Below are 23,921 nucleotides of genomic sequence, written 5' to 3'. Positions count from 1 at the left end.
GAGATAAGCACAATTCCCTCCAACCTCACTACGAGAAGTGTGTCTTTATAGGCTATCCGGCTGGATACAAAGGCTGGAAGTTCTACAACCTAGTCACAAAGTGAACCGTGATCTCTGAGAGAGCTGATTTCGACGAGAGATACTTTCCGGGCACTTCTAAAGCCCAACTCGAGGCTGTCCCGTCATTTGCCTGCACACCAGAGTCACTACAAACTCCTAATGATATATCGTCATACTCGGGACTGCCACCTCTACAGGATGAAGGGGGTGATAATCACTTCCCTCCTGCTCGTCCTAAGACTCCCACTCCGTCCGCTTCAGTTCCTCCTGAAGAGAAGCCAGTTCTACCTCTACCACCTCTCCCATTGATTCCTCCAGTAATTCCTCCCTTGATTCCTCCAGTCACTCCTCCACAAATCCAACCTCCTCTCCCAGTCACTCCTCCTACTGCCGGAGCGCCTCTTGAGCCCCCTCACATTCCTAGACGTACTGGGCGAGTTCGGAAGCCTCCTGGTCAATGGTGGAAGCTCAAACAGCCAGACTTAGCTGGTAATGACTCTGACTCTGACGATGAAGCTGCTCTGCTAGCTGACTCGGAGTACTGTGAAGTCGAGTTTGCTGGAGCCGTCTCGGGTGCTGATCCCCGGAGTTATAGACTAGCAATGAAATCTCCTGACTCGGATTGCTGGACTGAGGCTTGTAACACTGAGATCTTCAATCTCGAGGCTAACGGGACTTGGGAGTTAGTGGAACTGCCTCCAGGCAAGAAGGTAGTCAACTCTGGCTGGGTGTTCAAAGTCAAACGACTTGCCGACGGCTCAATTGAGCGCTACCGGGCTCGTCTCGTTGCTAAGGGCTATTCCCAACGTCCTGGATTCGACTTCACCGAGGTCTTTGCCCCTACATTCCGTCCTGCATCACTACGCCTCATTGTTGCTCTAGCTGCTAGAGAAGGCTACAAAATGCGTTCAGTCGACATCTCTTCTGCCTTTACTTATGGGGAACTCGAAGAGGAGATTTATATGCGCCAACCCGAGGGCTATCACATTGGTAGTCCTAACATGGTCTTTCGGCTCCGTAAATCGCTCTATGGCCTCAAGCAGGCTGCCAGACAGTGGAATAAGAAACTCCGGAGTGTTCTTGAGGGCATAGGCTACTCTAGGCTTCGCTCCGACAGCTCCATCTACATCTACTCCAAAGGTGACATCAAGGTCATTGTGCCAGTATTCATTGACGACATTACTCTTGTCTCAAAAAGTGATGCTGCCATGGCCTCGGCTGTCTCTGAGCTGTCCAAGCACTTCAAACTCCGTGATCTCGGGTCTACTACACTTCTGCTGGGTATTCAGGTCACTCAGGACTCTTCTACTCGCTCCATCTCCCTCTCGCAGGAGCACTACATCAAGGAGCTCCTAGAACGCTTCAATATGGATGATGCTAATCCTCTATCCACTCCCCTCGCTCCAGGCTCTGAGCTCTCCGACATTATTCCTTCACTCGAGGATCAGGCTGAGATGAAGTCAGTTCCCTATCTCAATGCTGTAGGTGCTCTTCAGTATCTGGCCACTATGACTCGCCCCGACATTGCCTATGCTGTCTCCTATCTCGGGAGGTTCAACTCGAACCCAGCTCCAGCTCACTGGCTTGCAGTCAAGCACTTGTTCCGGTATCTCATTGGGACTATGCACTACAAGCTTGTCTATCGAGCTAGTGACTCGGATGAGCTCTTTACTACCTACTCGGACGCCTCTCACGGAGCCTGCAAGGCTACAGGTCGAGCTACGGGTGGTTATGTGACTCTAGTCTCGGGTGCTGCTGTAGGTTGGTCTTCTAAGCGCCAGCCATTTGTGACTCTCTCGAGCACTGAGGCCGAGTTTGTTGCTGCCGTCGAGGCTGGCAAAGAGATTAAATGGACTAGGAATATCCTGACCGAGTTTGGCTTCCCCCTCACACTTCCTTCGACACTCTTCGTTGATAACAAGTCAGGAATCAGTGTAGCCAAGAATCCAGAGCATCACGGACGCATGAAACACCTAGACCTGCGCTTCTACTGGCTCCGGGAGGCTGTTGAAGAAGGACTCATAGATCCTTTATATGTTTCGACTCACGAGCAAGTGGCCGACATCCTTACCAAGGCTGTGGCAAAGAAGGTAGTTGAGTTTGCTGTTCCTCTATTAGGACTTGAGTAGACTGGCTGGATCAAGGGGGTGTGTTAGAGTGAGCAAGCAGTCTACAAGTGTAGTTGGTGGACTTAGATATATGCGGACGAGTTTAGTCACATGATAGCTTAGTCATGTATGGTTGAACTCCCCTGTGGACGCTTCAGAGGCCTTAGCTTCTTACAGTCTGTCCACAGGTGAGTACAAGTTACTAGAACACAATACAGCTTCTTACAGTCTGTCCACAGTTGTAACTAGGATTGCTCAGTCAATTCCTGTCCGTTCGCCTCGTTTCTAGGACCGTTAGACTCGCCACTGCGTCGCGTACATTCTACGTTCAATAGAGGAATCAAGGGAGGAATTACTGGAGGAATCAATGGGAGAGGTGGTAGAGGTAGAACTGGCTTCTCTTCAGGAGGAACTGAAGCGGACGGAGTGGGAGTCTTAGGACGAGCAGGAGGGAAGTGATTATCACCCCCTTCATCCTGTAGAGGTGGCAGTCCCGAGTGTGATGATGTATCATTAGGAGTTTGTAGTGGCTCTGGTAGGCAAGCAAATGATGGGACAGCATCGAGTTGGGCTTTAGAAGTGCCCGGAAAGTATCTCTCGTCGAAATCAGCTCTCTCAGAGATCACAGTTCGCTTTGTGACTGGGTTGTAGAACTTCCAGCCTTTGTAGCCAGCCGGATAGCCTATAAAGACACACTTCTCGTAGTGAGGTTGGAGGGAATTGTGCTTATCTCGTTGTACATGGACATAGGAAGTGCACCCCCAGACCCGGAGATGTGAGACATCAGGTTTTCGCTTATAGAAAGCTTGGAAGGGAGTGGTGCCCGAAAGCGATGCAGTAGGAAGCATATTCCAGACATGGACCATAGACGAGATACATTCACCCCAGAAAGAAGGAGGTAGCCGAGATTCCGAGAGCATAGCAGTGATCCTCTCTCCCATAGTTCTATTAGCCCGTTCAGCAAGTCCATTCTGCTGAGGCCGGTTTCGAGTCGAGTGACGTCTCTCGATGCCAGCAAGCTCAGTAAAGCTTTTGAAAGCATTAGACATGTATTCACCTCCCGTGTCATCCTGTAGTGCTCGCAGTTTGACTCCGAGTTGAGTCTCAGCCCAGGATTTGTAGACTTTGAAGGCCTCAAATGCCTCCGACTTGGCTTTAAGCAGATAAACGGCCCGGAAACGCGTCGCGTCGTCAATGAAGGTGATCCAGTACTTGTAGCCAGAGTGTGAAGCGACTGGGAGCGGTCTGTGAAGATCTGAATGCACTAGCTCGAGAGGAGAGCGATTGTGATTCAAAGAGGAGGGAAAAGGGAGGGAATGCATCTTGCCAGCTAGACACGGCTCACAGATAGAGTCAGGACATGAGTTAGACTCGAGTTTTTTTTTTTTTTTTTTTTTTTTGTAATCAATGTCATATATTTCAATATAACTCGTACATCGGGTGTCACGACACGTTCCCGCGGCTTTCTACTACTCGCCAGTTACAGAGGCCCAAAACAACAGTATTCTATCTACGTATCCAGCGCGACTTGGTCAAGCGCTATAAGAGTCCAAACAAAAACAAAAAACACAAACGAAAAAGAGATATCCAAATAAGCGGCCCCGGGACCAAGCCAAGCAGTCAGGCAATACAACTTATCCAAACATCGGAACACTCGATCGAGACCAGAGCGGGAATCAAACATAACACATATGAAAGAAAAAGAAGTGCGTGCAATCAGCAACCAACACGGAACGGGGACATAAGACAGAGCCTCGCAGAACGAGGTACGCGAAGCCCGTAGAAGATCCTGAATAACTCCAACAGTGGCGGGGTAAGAGTATAGATGATGGACTCAAAGGCAGTCCGGATTATGTGGATCCCGATCTAATTCTTCGGAAACTGGCGCTTAAGCCAGAGTCTGTCGAAACGGTTCCGCCAAAACGGACACGATGTATCCGTAGCAGAATGAGTGCGCTTGTCCGCTGGGCGCTTGGCCGCGGTACAGTTGACGCAATGGCGCACGTCGACACGAGAGGCATCAACGCACTTGGAGTGGTTAGCCTCGGAATGAGGCCCGCCGCAAAGAGGACAGCGCGCACACTTGGCACGACACTGATCGGAATGGTGACCCCACCGCTGGCAACGAGCGCAGCGGACAGAGCCGGAATGGGGTTTGGCGCCTTTAATCTGGCAGTTCACTCCACGAATAGAAATGAACTTTGAAATGTAATCTCGAGCATTGGAGCCCGAAACTGTGTCGTGAATGTCGATCCATGCCCAGCATGAATCGGAATGGGGAGAGGCGCGCATGAAGCGCGGCTTGTGTTTGATGAGTTTGGCTAGCTCAGCGCCAACCGGAGACTTGTTGAGGGCATATGTAAACGCCTCGTGTTGTTTAGTTGCCCACTCCTTAGGGGAAGCAGGGACGTGAGGGATGTCAACAATCTTCAAGTAAGAGGTCGACGTGGCAGGGGAGTGAACAATGGGAGTGGTTTTGTTCGGGAAAGTTCGCCGAACGTGCTTGAGCACGAACTGAATTTCGGCGGCGGTAGGGACACGGGAGGCGGCTAAGAATATGCTGTTGCCATTGACCGTTGCATGCGTAAGGGTGATGTTTGACTTGACATCACTACGAAGGACTTGATTGAGGCCATTGAGGACCCCGGGAGAGAACGACTCGGCCGTCACAGACGAGCCGGCAGGCGGTGTAAGGATTATACCACGGCGCGAAGCGCCGTGTGCAGTGTGCTTACCTTGGCGTCTCTTGCGAGGCGCCGAAGGAGCGCGAAAGGAAACAGGAGCGGCGTCTTTAGGTGCAGGCGCGCGCTTAGAACTTGGAACGGGAAGGGGTTTGGTGGGCGCCTTCCCAGACGCTGATGGTGGAGCGGCCGGCTCATCCACTTCCATGAGTGGGGCCGTTGCCGGAGGAATGACGTCAGAAGACGCCGGCTCGACCCGGACTTTCTTCTTCGGCGGTTTGGATTTTGCTGAGTCAGCGGGTGGCTGTGCGTCCCGCGGATTTACACGAGGAGCAGGTGCGTCAACTGCGGATGCAGGCGCCTCAACTGCTGGGAGATTGGCACGGATACGTGGGGCAAGTACCCTCATATTATGCAGGAAATGTTTGTGGAGGTCGATGAGATCGTCGTCCATAAGTGTCGGGGTTTCTTTGAGTAAATGCTCTTTCCAGTTGGGCTTAGCAAAGAGCGCAATAATGTCGAAAGTATTGTCGATGGTTTCGTGTAGATCCTTGACAATTGGTTTGTTGTCGACCGGCATAACGGGGGAACCGGGACGTGGAGTAACAGCCTCATAGTCGAGAGCCATGGATGAATCCTCACTGTTGCATACAGAAGCGGCAGCAACGGAGTGACCTGAGGAAGAGGACCCCGGCGAAAGGGGCCGCTTGGAGGAGAGTACCGACGCCGAAGGCGACGGTGCGCGAGGAGGGGATGGAATGGGCGGGACCGGCGCAGGCGACGGCTCGCGGGTGGGAGGAAGGCTGGGCGGTGTGTTGACAGCCGGGGGGGCTGCACCGATCCCAGTTGTGTGGCCAGATGGCCCTTTGACATTACCTTTACCCTCAGAACGGGCAGCGGCGTTGGCGATAGCGATTTGAGGGGCGATGCCCCGGTTGCGTACGGCGTCAAGAATAGCCCGATTCTCATGAGAATCGAGCTGGAAGGTGGCGAGGTTGACTAGACCTCCATACTTGGGGTCTAAGAAAGCTACAATGTCGTCTTCAAGAAGACGACGAGCGGTCGGATTGGCGGGCGGTGGCGGCGCCTGAGATGGTGGACGGGACGGGTATGGCGTTGAGGCCGGTTGGGATTGCTTATTGCGACGCGGAGCGGGCATTGAGACGATGTATTGCTACTACTAGACGACTAGCACTGAGACTTCCAAAAGAGGAAGGTAGTGGTAAGAGGTCAAGGAGCGATGGTTAGACTCGAGTTTGAGCCCGGAAACTAGATCCTTACTGATCATAGACTTCACATCAGCGTAGTTGTGATGAATAAAGCGAGGATGCCATAGCGAGATGTCCACTGGGAGAGTGGAGACAGAAAAAGCGGCCTCCGAAGTGAGAGTTGAGCCGTCGAGCTCAGCAGAGTTGTTGGAATGGATGGTGGCCGTGAAAAGCGAAATCCCTTTGCATTGGAAGTCAATAGAATGAGCAGAGATGGTGATATTGAAGGTCGGCCATTTGGCTGAGTGGGCATTTTGTCAGGATGTAGGCGTTTCCTGCCTGGCACTAGCGCTCGTTCACCAGTGGTCCTGCGTTCGAACCTGGGGGTGAGCAGGATTTATCCTCTACCTTAGGTAAGCAGTGAGCTAGGTTGTGATGACCAAGCAATAACACGGGTGACACCGAATGTTCCCACGGTTCCTTGATTAGGTAATCTGTGGTGAGCGTCATGTGGGCAGGGTGGAGAGACATGTCACGTGATTGTTCCCACGAGGCTGATCAGGACTAGCGCGGGGGTAATGCAGGTAGCTGCAAGCGCTTGTGTATACGGGCGTCTGTTACTTGCGGACATGGCTTCGTGCTGAGTCATCCCCCGGCCGTGTAGAGGAAAAGTATGCCGAGTTAACACTGTAATGGTGTGATGAGCGGTATGCGAATTCGCCCAGGAGTCCAGTAACATGGCGTGGAGCCGGTGCTTCGGCATTGGTGAACGTAGGGCATCTATAAGAGGTGGATCATCCTTGAAACAAGCCGACCGGGAAACCGGACAGGCCACTTTTTTTTTTTTTTTTTTTTTGTAATCAACGTAAGTTTATTTCAAAACTACTCGTACGTCGGGTGTCACGACACGTTCCCGCGGCTTACTACACTCGCCAGTTTACAGAGGCCCAGAACAACAGTATTCTACGCAAACGTATCCAGCGCGACGAGGTCAAGCACTATCGAGAGAAAGAAAAGAAACAAAACAAAAACAGATCGAAATATTGGTACATACGTAAGGGGACCCGGGATAAAACCAAGCAGTCAGTCAATACACCCTACATAATACCGTTGCGCTATAGAGCACTCGCAGTCCCTTTTGCGGAATCAAACATATCAAATATGAAAGTGAAAAAATTTGAGGCATACTCGAAGTAACTTTAGATCCTCAGAAAGTCTTGTCCTCACCACTACCGTTCTCCCTCCTAAACCGCTACGCAGCTTTCCCGTATCTCCATCAGAATCCCCGACCCAACCCGGCGACGGTTCACTGTACTCCTCAAGTCGACCGCGCAGGGAACTGGCGTTTAAGCCACGCACGATCGAACCTGTTTTTCCAAAACGGACAGACCTTCGAGTCCGTAGCGGAATGTGAGCGCTTGTCCGCTGGGCGTTTCGCCGCGGTACAATTTGCGCATTGGCGCACGTCGACGCGCTTAGCGTCGACACACTTGAAGTGATTGGCCTCGGAGTGAGGACCAGAGCAGAGAGAACAGCGCGCGCACTTGGCACGACACTGGTCGGAGTGATGGCCCCAGCGCTGACAACGAGCGCAGTGAACGGAGCCGGAATGAGGACGAGCGCCCTTGATTTGACAGTTCGTGCCGCCAATGGACACAAACTTGGAGATATAGGTGCGAGCATTACTGCCCGACACCGTGTCGTGGATATCAACCCATGCCCAGCATGAGTCGGAATGAGGGGAGGCGCGCATGAAGCGCGGCTTGTGCTTGATAATTTTGGCCAGCGAAGCGCCGACCGGGGATTTATTGAGAGCGTTAATGAATGCCTCGTGTTGCTTGAGCGCCCACTCTTTGGAGGAAGCGGGCACATGGGGGATATCGACGATCTTCAAGTAAGATGTCGACGTGATGGGGGAGTGGCCGATGGGGACGTTCGGACTCGGGAAAATACGCCGAACGTGCTTGAGCACAAAGGAAATTTCAGCGGGGGACGGGACACGGGAGGCGGCAATACAAATGCCGTTGCCTTCAACCGATGCATGAGTGAGAATGACGTCAGACTTGACGTCATTCTTGAGTAGCTTGTTGAGATTATTAATAACCTCGGGTGTGAAAGATGCCGCCGTAACCGGGGAGTCCGCGGGCGGTGTCAGGATAATGGCACGGCGCGAAGCGCCGTGTGCAGTGTGCTTGCCTTGACGTCTCTTGCGAGGCGCCGAGGGAGCGCGGAACGAAACAGAAGGGGCGCTAGAAGGAGGAGGCGCGCGCTTGGAACTTGGGATGGGAAGGGGTTTGGTGGGCGCCTTCCCAGACGCTGGAGGTGGAGCGGCCGGCTCATCCACTTCCATGAGTGGGGCCGTTGCCAGAGGGGTGACGTCAGAGGAGGGAGCCGGATCGACCCGGACCTTCTTCTTTGGTGGCTTGGACTTGGATGAGTCAGCGGGTGGCTGTGCGTCCCGCGGATTTACACGTGTAGCAGGTGCGTCAACTGCGGAGGCAGGCGCAACAACTGCTGGGGGGAGGATACGACGGAGAATGGGAAGTTTCTCCTTGAATAAAGAGTGGATGATATTGATATCATCGTCCATGATGGTGGGGAAGGCGCTAATGATGGATTGCTTCCATTTGGAGGAAGATAGCAGCTCGAAAATGCCGACAGCATTGTTGATGGTCTCAACGATAGCCTCAGTTGATTCTTTACTGTCCAATTGCTCCTCATCTTCAGGAGAAGCAGGACGGGGGGTGGTGGCATCCTCATAATCGAGGGCCATGGAAGAGTCGTCGCTATCGCATACCGAGACGGCAGCGACAGAGGGACCGGAAGAAGAAGACCCCGGCGAGATGGGGCGCTTCGAGGAGAGCACTGACGCCGAAGGTGACGGTGCACGAGGAGGTGAGGGGGGACGAGTGGGTACCGGCGGTGGAGGCGTCGGCACACGAGGGGGAGGAGGAGGGACGCTGGGCGGAGTGTTGACAGCCGGGAGGGCTGCTCCTATCCCAGAAACTTGGCCAGATGGCCCTTTGACATTACCTTTGGCTAGCGCACTAGCTTCGGCGTTGGCGATGGCGACCGCGGGGGCAATGCCCCGGTTGCGGACAGCGTCCATGATAGCTCTATTCTCCTGCGAGTCGAGCGACCAGTTTGCGAGAGTCATCATCCCAGTAATAGAATACTGGGGATTGAGAAAAGTCTCAGCGTCGGAGACGGTGAGACGAGCGGCGTTCGGATTGGCGGGCGGTGACGGCGCCTGAGACGGGGGACGGGACGGGTGTGGCGTAGGGGCCGGTGCGGACTGTTTCTTGCGCTGAGCGGGCATGATACTGTGTATATTGCTACGACTAGACTACTTTCACTGAGACTTCCAAAAGAGGAAGGTAGTGGTAAGAGGTCAAGGAGCGTTGAACCGGACAGGCCACCACCCACCATAGGGCCGTTCGCCGATGGTAGTTAGTAGGGATCACCTAAGCTCCGGATCCGGGCCACTGCATTAAGCAACCCGGGGATCAATCCGGTAACGGCCCCTGCAAGACGGAGAGCTCGGACAGTTACATCACGGTACCTCAGCCCGTTAGGGGCATATGAAACCGGCTGCCGAGTAACGGGAAGGGGTGGTCGGACTAAGGCGATGTTATAGTGCCGGCTGGCCTGGGCCGTAGCGGTCGGTGTGGAGAACACCCGGCCGGCTCGAGAGGACACTATCCTCCGTCGGTGGCCCTGGTACAGTTAAAATAGCCAGGTTGCTGCTTAAGTTGATTCCACGGCACGGTCTGAAAGGGCTGGCGGGGCAGAGTGGCCAATTAGCCATGCGTTGCAAGACACCCCCTTAGCCGGGTATGTTTTCTTTTTCTCTTGGTAACGCGTCATGGCAACCGTATTCTCAGCATGTTGTACATAGTGTTCGCATGTACTTATATCGCTGGAATAGAAGGCTCGAACAGCCACTTGATTACAAAAAAAAAAAAAAAAAAAAAAATGGTGATATTGAAGCCCTTGTGTCGGGCAAGGTAGAGACATGATAAGAGATTACTCCTGAGGTCAGGAACATGAAGGACTCTCGTGAACTCAACCGCTCTAGTCTCTTTTCCATTCACCACCGGTTGAAAGACAACAGACCCTACACCAGCTGAATAGACAGTAGAGTTGTCAGCAAGGCGGATAGGGATGCGATGAGGGGAGTAGGATTTGAACCAATGGCGGTGAGGAGTCATGTGGGATGTAGCACCAGTATCAGCCATCCAGAAAAAGTCAGCATCAAGCTGTAGTGGTGAGGATGGTGAGGAAGATGATGAGGGAGAGGATGAGGGAGAGGAATAAGCACCAAGAGCGGATGCTCTCAGTGGAATATCAGAGCCAGGAGAGCCAGAACCAGTAGAAACATCCCCAGGAGGAGTGGGTGGTGTCTTGACAGCTGGAAGAGCTGCACCTATCCCACTCAGATGGCCAAGTGGCCCTGTGACATTACTTTTAGATGGTATATCCTGAGTTCCAGGCAGTCTGGAGCGCTCCTGAGCGCGTTTCTTCGCGTGCCTTCGCTTCCTGCACCTCCTCTTCATGTGCCCTACCCTCCCACAAAAGGAACAAGCGATTGACGCGTTCTTAGGGCCGGAAATCGGTCCCAGAGAGTGTGGAGAGGATGTATGGCTGCCAGAGGGAGTTGTGGTCGATGTAGAGGCTCTCAGACGCGTCGGAGACGCGCCATAACGCGTCGAAATGGTGTCCCAGGCGTAGGGAGCGTGTGTGCGCGATTGCGAGGCCATAGACGTCGATTTGAGTGCAGGGGAAGGGATAGAAGCTGAGATATAAAGGGGAAAATGGTAGATAGTGACAAAAAACGCGTTTTGAAGGCTGTTAGAAGCCGGGGCCCATAACCTATTAAACGTAGAACAATAGAGGTTGCAGTGGCGATCCTAACGAGCCTAACGAGCCTAGAAACGAGTCAAATGGATGGGATCTGACTGAGCAATCCCAAGAACAAACTGTGGACAGACTGTAAGAAGCTATATTGTGTTCTAATAACTTGTACTCACCTGTGGACAGACTGTAAGAAGCTAAGGCCTCTGAAGCGTCCACAGGGAAGTTCAACCATACATGACTAAGCTATCATGTGACTAAACTCGTCCGCATATATCTAAGTCCACCAACTACACTTGTAGACTGCTTGCTCACTCTAACACCCTCCCCGTGTGCCGACGCCTCCGCCGCCGGTGCCCACCCGTTTCCCATCCCCTCCTCGCGCACCGTCACCTTCGGCTTCGGTGCTCTCTTCGAAGCGCCCCATCTCGCCGGGGTCTTCCTCTTCCGGTCCCTCTGTCGCTGCCGTCTCGGTATGCGGCAGTGATGATTCATCCATGGCACTCGACTACGAGGATGCCACTACCCCCCGTCCGGCTTCTCCTGCAGATGAGGAGCATTTGGACAGCAAAGAATCCAAAGAGGTTATCCTCAACGCTATCAGTACCGCTCTGGGCTTCTTCCAGGCGTTTGCTACTTCAGAATGGAAGACTACAATCCTCGATGTCTTCCCCACTCTCATGGATGATGACCTCAACGCTGTTCATAAATATTTCCAAAGGAAACTCCCTGAGTTTCGCTCCCTCCTCCCCCCGGCAGTTGAAGCGCCTGCATCCGCAGTCGACGCACCTGCTACACGTGTAAATCCGCGGGACGCATAGCCACCCGCTGAGTCATCCAAGGCAAAGCCTCCGAAGAAGAAGGTTCGGGTCGATCAGGCCCCACATTCTGACGTCACTCCCTCGGCAATGGCCCCACTCATGGAAGTGGATGAGCCGGCCGCTCCACCTCCAGCGTCTGGGAAGGCGCCCACCAAACCCCTTCCTGGTTTTTTTTTTTTTTTTTTTTTTTTTTTTTTTTTTTGTAATCACTATAGTTTATTTCAAAACTACTTAAAGGGTGCCATGACGCGTTCCCCGTACTTTACATCACCTGTACTTAACTACTCTACGCGAAAGTATCCAGCTGACAAGGTCGAAGCTAAAAGAGAAAAAGAAAAAGAAAGAAGAGACTGTTCGAATCTGGATACAAGTACAGCTAAGTAAACAAAGAAACAGAAACATTCGTACACAAGATAAAAGAAAATCATCCGTCTTCTACCTCTTTTCAACGTCGCCTGCGACACAGGCTTAACCTCTCTCATCATCGCACAGAAGATATCCCTCCATCCATCATTAATCTCCCACACGTTCCAATGCCTTACGAACTCGATCGACTCGTGCAAGAAGATCGGTCCGACTAATGGAGGAAGCTTCTTCTTCTTCCTCTTTTTGTTCTCTTCATCTCTAGCTAACTCCAGCTCTCTCCTATATGCCGGCCAGCTTTCGTCTGCATGTCGCGGAAGTTCCGGAGGTTCAAAACTAAACACTTGGGGATTGTCTTGAAGAAAGAGGATAAGGCCTCTAATCGTAGTGATGCCTTCAAGATTGTAGTGGTTGATCCGCCTCACGAACAGAGGACAGACCATTAATAAGTGTTGACGTGTCTCTGGTGACCGAAGATCGCATTGACACGCTTTGTAAGGTTCGTTGGGAAAGAACCTCACTCTATATTCCCCTATCGGTGCGTGATTGCACATGACTCGCATAAGACGAGCGAAGAGTGGCGAATTGCTGGCAGCTTTGACTCCTTGATACGTTTGGAACCATGGGCCGCCTTGAAGGTGACTTGGAAGTACTTCGTTGCCTTCCTTGTCAGTAATGTCATACCAGCTGTTGCCTTTGAAACAAGATTTGATATGATATGATGAACTTTGAACCTGCGAGCGGATCGAAGATCCTGAGTGCGTTCCTATACCATCCGAAGACGGCATGTGTGGTGGCGGCTCGCTTGATGTGTTCCCGAGTCCTGAGCGCGTTCCTATACTCCCCGAGGAGAGCATGTGTGGTGGCGGCACGTTGAATCCTTGCGAGCGGACTATAAGTCCGAAGCGCGTTCCTATACCATCCGAGGACGGCATGTGTGGTGGCGGCTCGCTCGGCGTGCAGACTCCTTGTTGGAAACCAGTTTGCCATAAGTAAATGGCGTCTCGCGTAGTTTTCTGCCTAGTGTAATGATAAGAGGCAGATTGAGGAAATGAAAGAGAGCGCTCTGTAAACGTCCTTGCGGTCTCCGCTGAATAATATGCTCTATGGGCTAAAGGTTGTAGTAGGCCCGACTCTTCCGAAGAATAAGGTGGCGATGTAGCCCATGATTTGTTAAAGCCTCGCACTTCAATATCGACCTCTGGGAAGTCTGTGGCGATCGCGTCGAAGGCTAAGGATACAGCAATGGAAAGCTGTGATCCAAGCGGTTTGGAATTAGTTGACATCAGATTCTTGACGATCAACTGGGACGTAGTGTAGAGAACGACCTTGGAAATAGGCCATCCCTTTTGAAGCTTCTTGTGCGCTTTGATTAATGCCAGAAATGTTGACCATCCGACAATTGTTTCATCGTTGACCCGCCTTCCGGCGGCCCTCGTTTTAGATGTGATGGCTTGTCCTTTGAAGACTGTGACAAGCGCGATATGCGAGTGAGTCCGATGCGGCACAGGTATGCTCAGATCGAATTTGTGTTTGACGCCTGCTGTGAACAGATGCAAGGCGTTCAGTTCCATAACAGGGGCAAGGTTCAGATTGTTGTGGTATTCGTCTCTGTCTTTGCGATTCTTTGGCATGAGAACGAATTTGACTTTGTCTGGATGTCGGTCCACAAGCCAATGTCCAGGTTTGATATGTTCAGAGAGGGGGTCGAATATCTCTGATGAAGGGTTGTCAATCACCGAGTCCAATGGAGACTTGATGACTTTGCGGATTGTCTTGGATTTGCGTTCCAAGGCGTTGGGATGTAGGGTAGATCCTTTGGCTTTTCGCCGCTCTAATAGTGAAAGAACGGGATGGTGCGGGTGAAGCGTGTTGATGCGGATGACCGATCTCTCAAACAGCTTCTTGAGTTGGAGGTGGAGAGGCATGAGACCAGCCATGGCCGACATGGCTCCCATTGGAGAAGTTCTGAACGCGCCTGTAATCCAGCGCGCTCCTTGATTATGAGTGAGGCGGAGCATTTTGATGTTGGTTTTGAATGCTCTTGTTCCTGGTTTATACCAACAGCGTAGACCAAAGGTTGCTATTGGCTGAATGCACGAAATGTATAGGAGGCGCTTCTGTTTAGGCGTCAATCCTCGGTTGGAGTTCCCAAGCGACTTCATACAGCGAACTGTAGATACCAACTTGGTAGAATAGAATTTGACGTGATCGTGGAAGGTCAGAAAACCCCTTCCTGTTCCAAGTTCCAAGTGCGCGCCTGCACCCAAAGACGCCGCTCCAGTTTTGTTCCGCGCTCCTTCGGCGCCTCGCAAGAGACGCCAAGGCAAGCACATAGCACACGGCGCTTCGCGCCGTGCCATTATCCTGACGCCGCCTGCGGACTCTCCGGTTACCGCGGCTTCATTCACACCCGAGGTTATTAACAACCTCAACAAGCTACTCAAGAGTGACGTCAAGTCTGACGTCATTCTCACTCATGCATCGGTTGAAGGCAACGGCATTTGTATTGCCGCCTCCCGCGTCCCCTCACCCGCCGAAATCGCGTTCGTGCTCAAGCACGTTCGGCGGATCTTCCCGAGCCCGAACGTCCCCATCGGTCACTCCCCCATCACGTCGACTTCGTACCTGAAGATCGTCGACATCCCCCACGTGCCCACTTCTTCTAAGGAGTGGGCGCTCAAGCAACATGAGGCGTTCATTAACGCCCTCAACAAATCTCCGGTTAGCACTTCGCTGGCCAAATTAATCAAACACAAGCCGTGCTTCATGCGCGCCTCGCCCCATTCCAACTCATGCTGGGCATGGGTCGATATTTACGACACAGTGTCGGGCTCCAACGCTCGGCTCTACCTTTCCAAGTTCATCTCCATTGGTGGAGTGAACTGTCAGATCAAGGGCGCTCGCCCTCACTCCGGCTCCGTCCACTGCGGTTGCTGTCAGCGCTGGGGCCATCATTCAGACCAGTGTCGCGCCAAGTGCGCGCGCTGCCCACTCTGCTCCGGCCCCCACACAGAGGCCAATCATATCAAGTGCGTCGACGCTAAGCGCGTCGACTTACGCCAATGTGCAAACTGTACTGTGGCCAAACGCCCAGCGGACAAGCGCTCACATTCCTCGACGGATGCTAAGGTGTGCCTGTTCTGGAAGAATAGGTTCGATCGTGCATGGCTCAAGCGCCAGTTCCCCGCGCGTTTGACTTAAGGTGGACAGAAAACCGTCGCCGGGTTGGGTCGGTGGATTCTGATGGAGAACTGGGAAGGTTGTGTAGCGGTATAGGAGGGAGAACGGTAGTGGTGAGGACAATTTCTTCTGAGGATCTAAAGTGACTTCGAGTCTGCCTCAATTTCTTACTTTCATATTTGATATGTTTGATTCCGCAAAAGGGACTGCGAGTGCTCTAGCATTCCGGTATTATGTAGGGTGTATTGGCTGACTGCTTGGTTTTATCCCGGGTCCCCTTACGTATGTACCAATGTTTCGATTTGTTTTGTTTTGTTTCTTTTTCTCTCTCTCGATAGCGCTTGACCTCGTCGCGCTGGATACGTTTGCGTAGAATACTGTTGTTAGAGGCCTCTGTAAACTGGCGAGTGTAGTAAGCCGCCATCGCTTCTTGAACCTGTACTACTACCTTCCTCTTTTGGAAGTCTCAGTGGCCACTAGTTATGAGTAGCAACAAGCAATCTGCAATGGATATTGACACCGCCGGCGACGACGGTGACTGGTCTGATGAGGAAGTTCCGGAGGGTATGTTCAAGTCTCAACTTGGGCGTGCTCTACTTCAAGCGGCTGGTCGTATGGAAGATGAACTCGAGCTCCCGGCGGCGTCTCGTATGACGGCGCCAACACCTCCTAGGTGTTCTGGGCTCCCAGAACCCTCCTCCTCCCTCACTCCCTTGTCGTACGCCTCAGATTTCCGAGGCTTCGCCAACCCATCCCCAGCACTGTTTCCGTCGACCCCGACACCGGCTCCGACCTCCACCCCCTCCACTGGGCGTTCCCGCACCATGACCGCTGGTCAGAAGGGAATGCTCAAACTTGTCAACACCACGATCGTCATGCTTGACGATATCGAGGCCGAACACCCGCTCTACCCGCAGTTCGTGGACTGCATGTTACGAGCAACACACATCCTCATCAAGCGGCGCGATCTTGATGGGTACAACACCTCCTCCGTCGCTGGCATCGGCTCCTTCAGTGAGCAGCTCGCGAAGATCATCGGAATGGTCGATCCGCCTCCACGGGCATTCGAGCCTACCCCGCCCCCTCCTACTCCCGCGGGTACAGCCACCCCTCGGCCACGGTCTCCGTCGGCCGACATGGACATGACCCCGCGAAAATCGAAGAAGGTGAAGCCAGCGCAGCCGACCCCCCCTCCTCCACCCCAACCTCCCGTTTTTGGAAAGGACCCTGTCCATTCCAAAAATAACACTTACGCCAAGGCAGCTGCTCGCCGCCCCCCTCAACAGCAGCCTCCGCCCCGCCCTCAGGCTCCCGCCGCTGCCCCTGCGTCCAAGCCTTTGGGCAGAAAGCGTAGGGCTCGTCACACATGCCACGGCGCGTCGCGCTGTGGTGTGCAACTCACTCCCCCGGCCGGATCTTCTGTCTGCGCCGCCCACGTGTCCCCGGCCATGCTGGCCGAAATCAACACCCACCTCCAGAATGACGTCAAGTCTGACGTCATTCTCGAACATGCGGAAGACTCTGGATCCAGCATCTTCATTGCCGCGAGCCGAGTCCCCACTTCCTCCGAGACCGCGTGTGTTCTCAAACACATTCGGCGTCTCATCACTGTTGCGGGCGTTGTGCCCATCAAGTCCACTCCGGTTACGTCGACCTCCTACCTCAAGGTCATTGACATTCCAATGATCCCCGCCGAACCTAAGGTTTGGCAGTCCACTCAACGCAGCGCGTTCACCAACGCGCTTTCTATTTCACCGGTTGGTAAGGAGTTATCTATTGCCATCAAGCATGCTGTCCGATTTATGCGGACCTCGGCTCATAGCGACACATGTGTCGCCTGGGTTGACATATGCGATTCCGTCGCGGGCACTTCGGCCCGCTCCTACATTGGCAAGACGATCGTCATCGGCGGTCGCAACTGTCAAATCCGCGGCGCAGCTCCACGGCCCAGCTCTGTTAGCAGTGGTAAATCCTCGGATCAATCTGGACTATAATTAGTTGTTCTATCACTTTCCATATGACGTCATCAATGATGTCATTTCGTCGTCATGCATTACATCATACGTATGTCATAGCCATTACTTCTTTGATTTCAAATCGTTTTGTAGTAGTATAAGTATCTTGACTCGACAAGTAGTTCCTTGTCGAGTTAGACTTCAATACTAGTGGTTTAACAACATCTACTGGAACCATTAGCTTCCACTGATAGAGTTCGACGTCTATCGACTCTCACTCTTATTCTAACAAGCTCTGCCTTGTGCACTCGGTGCATGAGGTGGGGTCATCACTCTTCCGTATGCCGATCAAAAGGTATACGCTGTCCTCTTTGCGGGCTCCCTCACTCCGAAGCCGCCCATCTTGAATACTGCGCTCACTCGAAGCGCGATCCAGAAGCCCGGTCATGCGTCAACTGTAGTGCGGCAGGCAAGACCAAACGCAACCACTCTGCAACGGACACTTCGTGTCCGTTTTGGCAGAACCGATTCGATAGGGACTGGCTGAGGCGCCAATTCCCTAAGAAGTGAGTAGCGTGTATCCAAAGCACGTTTCAGGGTTAGCGCTGGATTCAGCCTCCCATCATTCATATTCATTTTTTCTATGTCTATTATCCGCTTGTTATGATTACGACTTGCGTTCCGGTTCTAGGTATGGTCTGTGCTTGACTGCGACATAGTTTCCGGGGCCGCATACTAATGTTCCATTCTTTTCCGATTGAACTCTTAATTTTCTTTCTATCTACGATAGCGCTTGACCTCGTCGCGCAGGATATGTTTTCTTTTTCTGTTCGGGAACGCGTCATGGCACCCATGTTCTCAGCATGTTGTACGTAGTGTTCGCATGTACTTATATCGCTGGAATAGAAGGCTTGAACAGCCACTTGATTACAAAAAAAAAAAAAAAAAAAAAGACTCTTGTCTCGGGTGCTGCTGTAGGTTGGTCTTCTAAGCGCCAGCCATTTGTGACTCTCTCGAGCACTGAGGCCGAGTTTGTTGCTGCCGTCGAGGCTGGCAAGGAGATCAAGTGGACTAGGAATATCCTGACCGAGTTTGGCTTCCCTCTGACACTTCCCTCGACTCTCTTCATTGATAACAAGTCAGGAATCAGTGTAGCCAAGAATCCAGAGCATCACGGACGCATGAAACACCTAGACCTGCGCTTCTACTGGCTCCGAGAGGCTGTTGAAGAAGGACTCATAGATCCTTTGTATGCACCGCTCCTTGACCTCTTACCACTACCTTCCTCTTTTGGAAGTCTCAGTGTTAGGTGTCTAGTAGTAGCAATACATCGTCCGCTATGCCTCGCAAAGCCAACAAACCATCCGCACCGGCCTCAACGCCATACCCGTCCCGTCCCCCGTCTCAGGCGCCGTCACTGCCCGCCAACCCTAACGCCACTCGCCTCACTGTCTCCGACATTGGGGTACTACTCGACTCCCAATACGGAGGTCAAATTGTACTCAGTACATTCGGCTACGACTCGCAAGAGAACAGAGCCATCATGGACGCCGTCCGCAACCGGGGCATTGCCCCCGCGGTCACCATCGCCAATGCCGAAGCTCGCGCTGCGAGCAAAGGTAATGTCAAAGGGCCATCTGGCCAAGTCTCTGGGATAGGAGCAGCCCCCCCGGCTGTCAACACTCCGCCCAGCGTCCCTCCTCCTCCTCCTCGTGTGCCGACGCCTCTGCTGCCGGTGCCCACTCGTCCCCCTTCCCCTCCTCGCGCACCGTCGCCTTCGGCTTCAGTGCTCTCCTCGAAGCGCCCCATCTCGCCGGGGTCTTCTTCTTCCGGTCCCTCTGTTGCTGCCGTCTCGGTATGCGGCAGTGATGATTCTTCCATGGCAATTGAATACGAGGATGCCACTACCCTCCGTCTGGCTTCTCCTGCAGATGAGGAGCATTTGGACAGCAAAGAATCCAAAGAGGTTATCCTCAACGCTATCAGTACCGCTCTGGGCTTCTTCCAGGCGTTTGCTACTTCAGAATGGAAGACTACAATCCTCGATGTCTTCCCCACTCTCATGGATGATGACCTCAACGCTGTTCATAAATATTTCCAAAGGAAACTCCCTGAGTTTCGCTCCCTCCTCCCCCCGGCAGTTGAAGCGCCTGCATCCGCAGTCGACGCACCTGCTACACGTGTAAATCCGCGGGACGCACAGCCACCCGCTGAGTCATCCAAGGCAAAGCCTCCGAAGAAGAAGGTTCGGGTCGATCAGGCCCCACATTCTGACGTCACTCCCTCGGCAATGGCCCCACTCATGGAAGTGGATGAGCCGGCCGCTCCACCTCCAGCGTCTGGAAAGGCGCCCACCAAACCCCTTCCCATACCAAGTTCCAAGCGTGCGCCTCCCCCCTCTAGCGCCCCTTCAGTTTTCTTTTGCGCTCCTTTGGCGCCTCGCAAGAGATGCCAAGGCAAGCACACTGCGCCGTGCCATTATCCTGACGCCGCCTGCGGACTCCCTGGTTACGGCGGCATCGTTCACTCCCGAGGTTATTAATAATCTCAATCAGCTTCTCAAGAAAGACGTCAAGTCCGACGTCATACTTACACATGCCTCGGTTGAAGGCAACGGCATCTGTATTGCCGCCTCCCGTGTTCCCTCCCCTGCCGAAATTTCCTTCGTGCTCAAGCACGTTCGGCGCATCTTCCCGAGCCCGAACGTTCCCATCGGCCACTCTCCCATCACGTCGACTTCGTACCTGAAGATCGTCGACATCCCCCACGTGCCTGCTTCCTCTAAGGAGTGGGCGCTCAAGCAACACGAGGTGTTCATTAGCGCTCTCAATAAATCCCCGGTCGGCGCTTCGCTGGCCAAACTGATCAAACACAAGCCGCGCTTCATGCGCGCCTCGCCTCACTCCGACTCATGCTGGGCATGGGTTGACATCCACGACACGGTGTCGGGCAGCAATGCTCGCACTTACATTTCCAAATTCGTGTCCATCGGCGGCACGAATTGTCAGATCAAAGGCGCTCGCCCTCACTCCGGCTCCGTCCATTGCGCTCGCTGTCAGCGCTGGGGCCATCATTCCGACCAGTGCCGTGCCAAGTGCGCGTGCTGCTCCCTCTGCTCTGGTCCTCACACTGAGGCCAATCACTTCAAGCGCGTCGACGTGCGCCAATGCGCAAACTGTACCGCGGCCAAACGCCCAGCGGACAAGCGCTCTCATTCCGCTACGGACTCAAAGGTCTGTCCGTTTTGGAAAAACAGGTTCGATCGTGCATGGCTTAAACGCCAGTTCCCTGCGCGGTCGACTTGAGGAGTACAGTGAACCGTCGCCGGGTTGGGTCGGGGATTCTGATGGAGATACGGGAAAGCTGCGTAGCGGTTTAGGAGGGAGAACGGTAGTGGTGAGGACAAGACTTTCTGAGGATCTAAAGTTACTTCGAGTATGCCTCAAATTTTTTCACTTTCATATTTGATATGTTTGATTCCGCAAAAGGGACTGCGAGTGCTCTATAGCGCAACGGTATTATGTAGGGTGTATTGACTGACTGCTTGGTTTTATCCCGGGTCCCCTTACGTATGTACCAATATTTTGATCTGTTTTTGTTTTGTTTCTTTTCTTTCTCTCGATAGCGCTTGACCTCGTCGCGCTGGATACGTTTGCGTAGAATACTGTTGTTCTGGGCCTCTGTAAACTGGCGAGTGTAGTAAGCCACGGGAACGTGTCGTGACACCCGACGTACGAGTAGTTTTGAAATAAACTTACGTTGATTACAAAACAAAAAAAAAAAAAAAAAGATCCTTTGTATGTTTTGACTCACGAGCAAGTGGCCGACATCTTAACCAAGGCTGTGGCAAAGAAGGTAGTTGAGTTTGCTGTTGACTTGAGTAGACTGGCTGGATCAAGGGGGTGTGTTAGAGTGAGCAAGCAGTCTACAAGTGTAGTTGATGGACTTAGATATATGCGGACGAGTTTAGTCACATGATAGCTTAGTCATGTATGGTTGAACTTCCCTGTGGACGCTTCAGAGGCCTTAGCTTCTTACAGTCTGTCCACAGGTGAGTACAAGTTGTTAGAACTCAATATAGCTTCTTACAGTCTGTCCACAGTTGACCTTAGGATTGCTCAGTCAGTTCCTGTCCGTTCGCCTCGTTTCTAGGACCGTTAGACTCGCCACTGCGTTGCGTACATTCTATGTTCAACAGGTTATGGGCCCCGGCTTCTAACGCTTAAAATATGACTATTACTTTATCAACCTCAACTCTTCTCACTCATCTTCCTATCTCTATCAACTTCTATCCCTTCCCCTGCACTCAAATCGATGTCTATGGCCTTGCAATCGCGCACACACGCTCCCTACGCTTGGGACACTACCTCGATGCGTCTGAGAGCCTCTACATCGACCCCAACTCCCTCTGGCAGCTATACACCCTCTCCACACTCTCTGGGACCAATTTCTGGTGCTAAGAACGCGTCAATCGCTTGTTCCTTTTGTGGGAGGGTAGGGCACATGCCTAGGAGGTGCAGGAAGCGAAAGAACGCGAAAAAACGCGCTCAGGAGCGCTCCAGACTGCCTGGAACATCTAAAAGTAATGTCACAGGGCCACCTGGCCATCTGAGTGGGTTAGGTGCAGCTCTTCCAGCTGTCAAGACACCACCCACTCCTCCTGGGGATGGTTCTACTGGTTCTGGCTTTCCTGGCTCTGATATTCCACTGAGAGCATCTGCTCTTGATGCTTATTCCTCTCCTTCATCCCCTCCCTCATCATCTTCCTCACCATCCTCGCCACTACAGCTTGATGCTGACTTTTTCTGGCTGGCTGATACTGGTGCTACATCCCACATGACTCCTCACCGCCATTGGTTTAAATCCTACTCCCCTCATGGTATCCCTATCCGCCTTGCTGACAACTCTACTGTCTATTCAGCTGGTGTAAGGTCTGTTGTCTTTCAATCGGTGGTGAATGGAAAAGAGACTAGAGCAGTCGAGTTTACGAGAGTCCTTCATGTTCCTGACCTCAGGAGTAATCTGTTATCATGTCTCTACCTTGCCCGACACAAGGGCTTCAATATCACTATCTCCGCTCAATCTATTGACTTCCAATGCAAAGGGATTTCGCTTTTCACGGCCACTATCCATTCCAACAACTCTGCTGAGCTTGACAGCTCAACTGTGACTTCTGAGCATCGCTTCTTGAACTGCAACCACTACCTTCCTCTTTTGGAAGTCCCCCATGATGGAATCTTGATATCTCCATAACGGGTATGTTTTCGACAAAAACATACATATAAACTTATGTTCTTTTAATATTCTAAGATTTGTCGTGATTTTTCCGGAATTTTATGAACAGTAGAACAAGACATACAGCATAATGCTTGCCTTGTTATCTGACTTATTCACTTATGAGATCCTGTTTGACTTATGAAACTTTGTCTGACTTGTGGTTTAACCTTTGGTCTGACTTATGAAATGTCCTGTGCTTATGCTTTCTTTGTATCCAACTTATGAATTTATGATAGACTTATGAACTAATGTGTGACTTATGTGTAAACTTCTTGTCTGGCTTATGAAAAATTATGAATTTATGCTATTTTGGAAACTTATGTGCCTTAAGTTGGTCTTTATAAGGCAAGCATAAGGCAACTTTTTCATAAGTTTGCATAAGTTGTGTGACTTTTTGCTGCAGCAGTCAGCAGTGAAGTTATCTGTGTCGACAGGGGATGAAGTTCAGTGATTGGCTTGGGCTGAGGTGCAGTATCATGTTGGCCGACGCGGACGGTGTCATTTTCAGCAGGGAAAGTAACAATGGTGTCGGTAGAATCGTGAGGTTTGCTTTCCTCAAAGATGACATCGCGGGACTTGAAAGCTCGGCCCATGGTCCGATCGAGCAATTTATAGCTTGTATGACCAAAATAGCCAATCATTGTGAGCTTGGCAGAATGCAGGGAGAGTTTCGATGGGCTGGTCTCGGTAGGAATATGAGCGTAGCATGTTGAACCAAACGGCCAGAAGTGAGAGGCATCCTGACGGCTCCCCAACCAGCTTTCAGCAGGGATGTGGTGTGGTTGACGGGACACTGGGATGAAATTCCTGGTATACACGGCTGTTTGCACGGCATCGGCCCAGTACTTCTGAGGTAGTCCTGAATCGGCTAGCATCGTCCATGCCATGTCCATGACCGTACGCATGGAGTGTTCCGCCTTGCCGTTCTGTTGGTGGGCGTAGGTTGTTGAGAAGTCTAAGACCACGCCACATTGTTTTACGTACTCGTCCCAGAGTGCGTTGTGCCATTCTCTTCCCATGTCCACTCGTACTCGTTTCAACTTCTGTCCAGTTTGTCGTTCTGCTTCCCTGTGAAACTCCTTGAAGACTTTCAACGTCTCGTCTGCTGACTTTGAATGTGGAAAATATATTCTTCGATACGACGTGGCACCATCCATAATCAACATAAAATATCGCGCTCCCCTGGCAGACTGGATTGGCGCTGGTCCCCAAATATTGATGTAGATTTGTTGTAGGGGGGTAGTTTCAGGTGGGATTTGGTCGTTAAATGGGTGAGTCGTGTGCTTTCCGAAGATACAGTCTTCACACATCCCTCCCATCTCATTAGTGCCTATGACGTTCAGTCCGTCAACCAAATTCTCCTTAATCATCCTCTTCAACCTCCGTACCGACGTGGCATAGACAACGGTGG

General features: G+C 52.2%; 8 protein-coding genes across 8 annotated transcripts; 4 read left to right on the top strand and 4 right to left on the bottom strand.

Annotated features, from left to right (window-relative positions):
• Window positions 1-4,034: 4,034 nt before the first annotated feature.
• AGABI2DRAFT_114626 (hypothetical protein) lies at window positions 4,035-6,008 on the bottom strand (the record flags this gene model as incomplete). Its single annotated transcript, XM_006454817.1, has 1 exon — window positions 4,035-6,008. The coding sequence occupies one exon, from the start codon at window positions 6,006-6,008 to the stop codon at window positions 4,035-4,037; it is 1,974 nt and encodes a 657-aa protein (XP_006454880.1).
• Window positions 6,009-7,393: 1,385 nt separating this feature from the next.
• Window positions 7,394-7,966, bottom strand: AGABI2DRAFT_43513 (hypothetical protein; the record flags this gene model as incomplete). Its single annotated transcript, XM_006453689.1, has 1 exon — window positions 7,394-7,966. A coding segment is annotated over one exon (573 nt), but the record flags the coding sequence as incomplete, so codon positions are not given.
• Window positions 7,967-9,688: 1,722 nt separating this feature from the next.
• AGABI2DRAFT_114624 (hypothetical protein) lies at window positions 9,689-10,817 on the bottom strand (the record flags this gene model as incomplete). Its single annotated transcript, XM_006454816.1, has 2 exons — window positions 9,689-9,774; window positions 10,088-10,817. 2 exons carry the CDS (start codon window positions 10,815-10,817, stop codon window positions 9,689-9,691), a joined length of 816 nt encoding a protein of 271 aa, XP_006454879.1.
• A 591-nt stretch (window positions 10,818-11,408) lies between these two features.
• Window positions 11,409-11,967, top strand: AGABI2DRAFT_114623 (hypothetical protein; the record flags this gene model as incomplete). The annotated part of the gene is made up of 3 exons (XM_006454815.1): window positions 11,409-11,711; window positions 11,754-11,898; window positions 11,948-11,967. The coding sequence occupies 3 exons, from the start codon at window positions 11,409-11,411 to the stop codon at window positions 11,965-11,967; spliced, it is 468 nt and encodes a 155-aa protein (XP_006454878.1).
• Window positions 11,968-12,018: 51 nt separating this feature from the next.
• Window positions 12,019-14,116, bottom strand: AGABI2DRAFT_114622 (hypothetical protein; the record flags this gene model as incomplete). The annotated part of the gene is made up of 2 exons (XM_006454814.1): window positions 12,019-12,051; window positions 12,275-14,116. 2 exons carry the CDS (start codon window positions 14,114-14,116, stop codon window positions 12,019-12,021), a joined length of 1,875 nt encoding a protein of 624 aa, XP_006454877.1.
• A 592-nt stretch (window positions 14,117-14,708) lies between these two features.
• AGABI2DRAFT_61677 (hypothetical protein) lies at window positions 14,709-17,803 on the top strand (the record flags this gene model as incomplete). Its single annotated transcript, XM_006454813.1, has 3 exons — window positions 14,709-15,146; window positions 16,349-16,398; window positions 17,695-17,803. Coding segments are annotated over 3 exons (597 nt in total), but the record flags the coding sequence as incomplete, so codon positions are not given.
• Window positions 17,804-20,118: 2,315 nt separating this feature from the next.
• Window positions 20,119-20,538, top strand: AGABI2DRAFT_61248 (hypothetical protein; the record flags this gene model as incomplete). Its single annotated transcript, XM_006454812.1, has 1 exon — window positions 20,119-20,538. The coding sequence occupies one exon, from the start codon at window positions 20,119-20,121 to the stop codon at window positions 20,536-20,538; it is 420 nt and encodes a 139-aa protein (XP_006454875.1).
• A 1,009-nt stretch (window positions 20,539-21,547) lies between these two features.
• Window positions 21,548-22,486, top strand: AGABI2DRAFT_114619 (hypothetical protein; the record flags this gene model as incomplete). The annotated part of the gene is made up of 1 exon (XM_006454911.1): window positions 21,548-22,486. One exon carries the CDS (start codon window positions 21,548-21,550, stop codon window positions 22,484-22,486), a length of 939 nt encoding a protein of 312 aa, XP_006454974.1.
• Between the last annotated feature and the right edge of the window lie 1,435 nt (window positions 22,487-23,921).

This window comes from Agaricus bisporus (assembly GCF_000300575.1).
Source record: "Agaricus bisporus var. bisporus H97 unplaced genomic scaffold AGABI2scaffold_1, whole genome shotgun sequence".
Lineage (NCBI taxonomy): Eukaryota > Fungi > Basidiomycota > Agaricomycetes > Agaricales > Agaricaceae > Agaricus > Agaricus bisporus.
Note: the sequence above shows the minus strand (reverse complement) of the source record. Positions and strands in the feature narration are given on the sequence as shown.